The 3,756-nt window shown below is 32.4% G+C and overlaps 1 protein-coding gene across 4 annotated transcripts in view; it reads right to left on the reverse strand.

Annotated features, from left to right (window-relative positions):
• Positions 1 to 1,518: 1,518 nt before the first annotated feature.
• mxt (Eukaryotic translation initiation factor mextil) overlaps positions 1,519 to 3,756 on the reverse strand; it is a 13,711-nt gene continuing 11,473 nt past the window's right edge. For all 4 annotated transcript variants that reach the window (XM_018537398.1, XM_018537399.1, XM_018537397.1 and 1 more), the window contains one exon: positions 1,519 to 2,667. In XM_018537398.1, coding sequence (XP_018392900.1) covers positions 2,563 to 2,667 — 105 coding nt within the window. In that variant the 3' untranslated portion in view covers positions 1,519 to 2,562. The remainder of the gene's footprint in view (positions 2,668 to 3,756) is intronic.

Genomic DNA, 3,756 nt, shown 5'->3' on the forward strand with positions numbered 1-3,756 from the left:
TATCAGTTATCAAGTTAAACGAATTGTTATTTATTATGTAATAGGTATTGTTCACACACGCACACGTATACACACATGCGATACACTGGATCACTAGCGATAGTAGGTTGACGATATCATATTGATAATTGCGAAGGAAAGAATCAGTGGTATACACACTCTAGCTAGATCATAGCAGATTGATTTTAGACTGGACTACGAAGTATTGATAATACGATAATGTGTACGTTTTCACGAGTAAAAAGAAAGACACGATAGGCCGCTCGCAATTACTCGCAATACGAATAATAGCAATGTAAATGAATCATGTAACAAGAAAGAAGGGGAAGAAGAAAAAAGTGAGAAAAGAAAATGCAATCGGCGAGCGTGGGCCTTTGTCGAGCACGATAAGATTTTTAACTTTTACAAGGAGAGACTAGAGTAGGAGTGCAATTGATATCTAGTACAATTTTCTGAGCCCGCGTGATTGGCGTTAGGTACATAATGTGTATGTTTAGTGATTATCACACTTTTCGATATATATATATTATTGGAATAATAAAAAAATTAGTGCCAGATCAGCAAACAGTCGACTTCATTTTTATGCATCCAGTTTTCGTGTACAGGATATTTCCTCTTTATTATATTCAAGAAGGCAAAGAGGAAGACGGTTACTAACGTGATACGTGTTTCTGACTTTACTAATTTATTATTATAAACGACAAAGTACAATAATATATTATAATACCATTATATTACTGCGCAGTTAGTTAGAGATGATAAAAATAAATTATATATATACAATTATATAAAACAAATGGATATATATAAATTATATATTACAGAAAATTTATAATTTATATATTAATTATAAATTTTATTTAAATGTAATTATTTATATATAAATTTATATTATTTATATATAAATACATTATTTATATATAATTGTTTATATATGCATAATATTTAATCTCTCAAAGTAAATAGAGTGTAAATCCGTAATAAATATTAAATTGTGTAAAAACTTAAAAACGAACGTAAGTGTCCTGGACAGTATGCAGTAAAGTTTCATGACGCGCGAAGAGAGTCACGTGAGAGTAGCCGAAAATTTATTAAATATTAATATCGTAGAGAGAATTAACTGTATTTTATCTTTTGCAGTATCAAAATCTTGTTTGGTAAACATCAGACAAGCATATCAAATTTCTCAATTTCTGAATCAAAGTTTCAGTTACCGCGAGAAAAAGATCTCGGCGATTTTTGACGTTACAAGAAGATGAATATCTTAAATCCGTTAAAATAGAAACAAGATAAAATCCCGCATGCAAGGAATTCTTTGGCAACGATCTCATTTATACAATTTTGCAATTATTTCACGTTTTATCAGAATGACGCACTTTCATACTAATTATACAATAAAATAATGAAGAAAACTATCAGCTACAATCTTCTCACGATATACTGCACATAGCACACGAACGCTTCCGTTTAGTGTATATAAAATATAAACTCTTGAAAAAATTTAATTTCTTTTCCTCCGTTCTTTACATTTTTTTGGTTATTGTGTCACAGCAGCGTAAATACAAAAAAAGATAATTCCTACGTTGAAATAGGTAGACTAGACTATGCTAAATCACGATTTCATTTCTTGCCGCGTAATGAAGCTCATTACACGGCGAGATTGAAATCTCTGGTTTTGGGGAACGTCCTCCGGATCGCTACTTACAAAAAGCATAGAATTTGTTCTTATAACATGACCTCTACCGTGTACTCTTCTAAGGTAAAATATTAGTCTTTCATGATTAATCCTTTCCATCGAGAAACGCGACTTTTCGACCCGATTAGCAAAATCGAGGCGAATAGCAAAATCGTTATAAATAATAGTAATCTCGCTTATAAAAGATGCTCCTCTCCTCTCTCGAATGCATGATCTTAATTCCTCAGTCCTCTGTAGTCTAACATTACTATAATTCTATCTCTACTAAACGCGTACGAAAGTTAACAGCTGTCTTTCAATGTACAGTTTTAACAAATCCATCTTATCTCTTTTTTTTGTCATTAATAACTAACATAACATTCTTGCGTTTGTCGACGTTGTTCCGCGATAGAATGTTATACAAATCGCGTGCGTGTCATACAGTATCGGTGCGGTTCACATATAACAACGTATAATCGATCGAAAAGAACAATTTATCGCAAAATAATTGCGCGTAAGATAATTTTTATAAATAAATAAAACATTTTTCACTCTAATGACTAGCGTATTGATTGTATAAAGCGCACGTCCGACAATTCTTATTTAGGTTTATCTTCTCGGCAAAGACTTTTATTTTCGTCGAGATATTGTCAATGAAATTCTTCGACGTACGCTTCACTTCTTTTTCCTTTAAAGAAAGTATTTTCTTTTCCTTGTCCTCTTAATCTTCCTTTCTCGAATTTCTTACGATCGACGAGACGTTACAACACATACATACACGCGCGCGCCACACACACATACACACACATACACGTTGTTTCTGAAAATTTGTCGTCACCAGGGTGGGAAAGGATAATAGGAAGAAGACGGTAAATTGATTTCCGGCCTCACTCGGGATCGGTTTCCGCTTCGCCGATCGGCAATATTGCAACGGGACCAGCAGCTGCTAGCTTGGCTTTGTACGCTTCCGGTTCGAACCAGCGAATCGGTGCCTGTCAAGAGAGAAAGATTAGTTCTCGAGTGAGCCTCGCAATATGAATAAGAAAGCATTAGTCCCTTTACCTTACCTTGTTATAAGCAGCATGCTTCGATTCGGTTGGAAAGCCAAGTGTTAAATTATGTAAAGGTACATGCAGGCGACAATCATAAGTCTACACACATTTTATAAGCGTAGTTCACACGATGCCTTCTTATACTGTCAATTTATACGTATGTAATAAAATATCGTGTATTTTGAAATAGTAAACTAGTTATGCGCTTTCGTTTCTTATTACTTGATAAAAAAAAATATACTCATTTCTATCAATGTAGATTATTTTATGGATTAATTTACTCTTTATCTCTTTCTAGTTCTAAGAAAGTTATACAGAGATTAAAATTAATCTACATCAATAGAAATAAGTTATTAGACTTGGCAAATATGTGTTTGATCCAGAAATAATCATCTGAACTGATTTTTACATTTCAGCAGCGAGAAACAGAAACTCAGTTACAATAGTTTTCTTCACTGATCGAGAATCTCTCTTTATTCTTTTTTAAGAAAATATTGAACTAATCGATATAATAATAATGTTAAATAAATTGTAGAACAATCAATATACAATATCATATATAATAATTTTTAATTGAAATATAAAAAATACCAAATAATTATTTAAACAATTAATTCAAACAATACGTAACGTCTAAATAATTTTATAATCATAATGCCTTTTAGATATTTTTATGTATCAAAAGACGTCTTTATGATATTTTGACATACATGTTGTTTAGAAAGTAATCATTCTCATATTAAGCAAGTATGCCAATTGTTACAAAGCATCGTGTGACTGCGCTCGTTCGATTTACGAAGAAATGCGCACAGAGCAAAACTCAGCGGATTTTGCAATACTCATTTATTAATACAGCGTGTATGTGAATTTAACACACAACACTAGTCTTATTAGTCTAGTCTTATCAGCCTCTTTGTATACAAGATCAAATAAAACAATCTCGTGTTCAAATAATAATCTCTTAACAGAGTTCTCAGAACGAGAGAGAGAGAGAGAGAGAGAGAGAGAGAGAGAGAGAGAGAGAGAGAG

Source organism: Cyphomyrmex costatus, unplaced genomic scaffold, assembly GCF_001594065.2.
Source record: "Cyphomyrmex costatus isolate MS0001 unplaced genomic scaffold, Ccosl1.0 scaffold17, whole genome shotgun sequence".
In the NCBI taxonomy this organism is placed as follows: domain Eukaryota; kingdom Metazoa; phylum Arthropoda; class Insecta; order Hymenoptera; family Formicidae; genus Cyphomyrmex; species Cyphomyrmex costatus.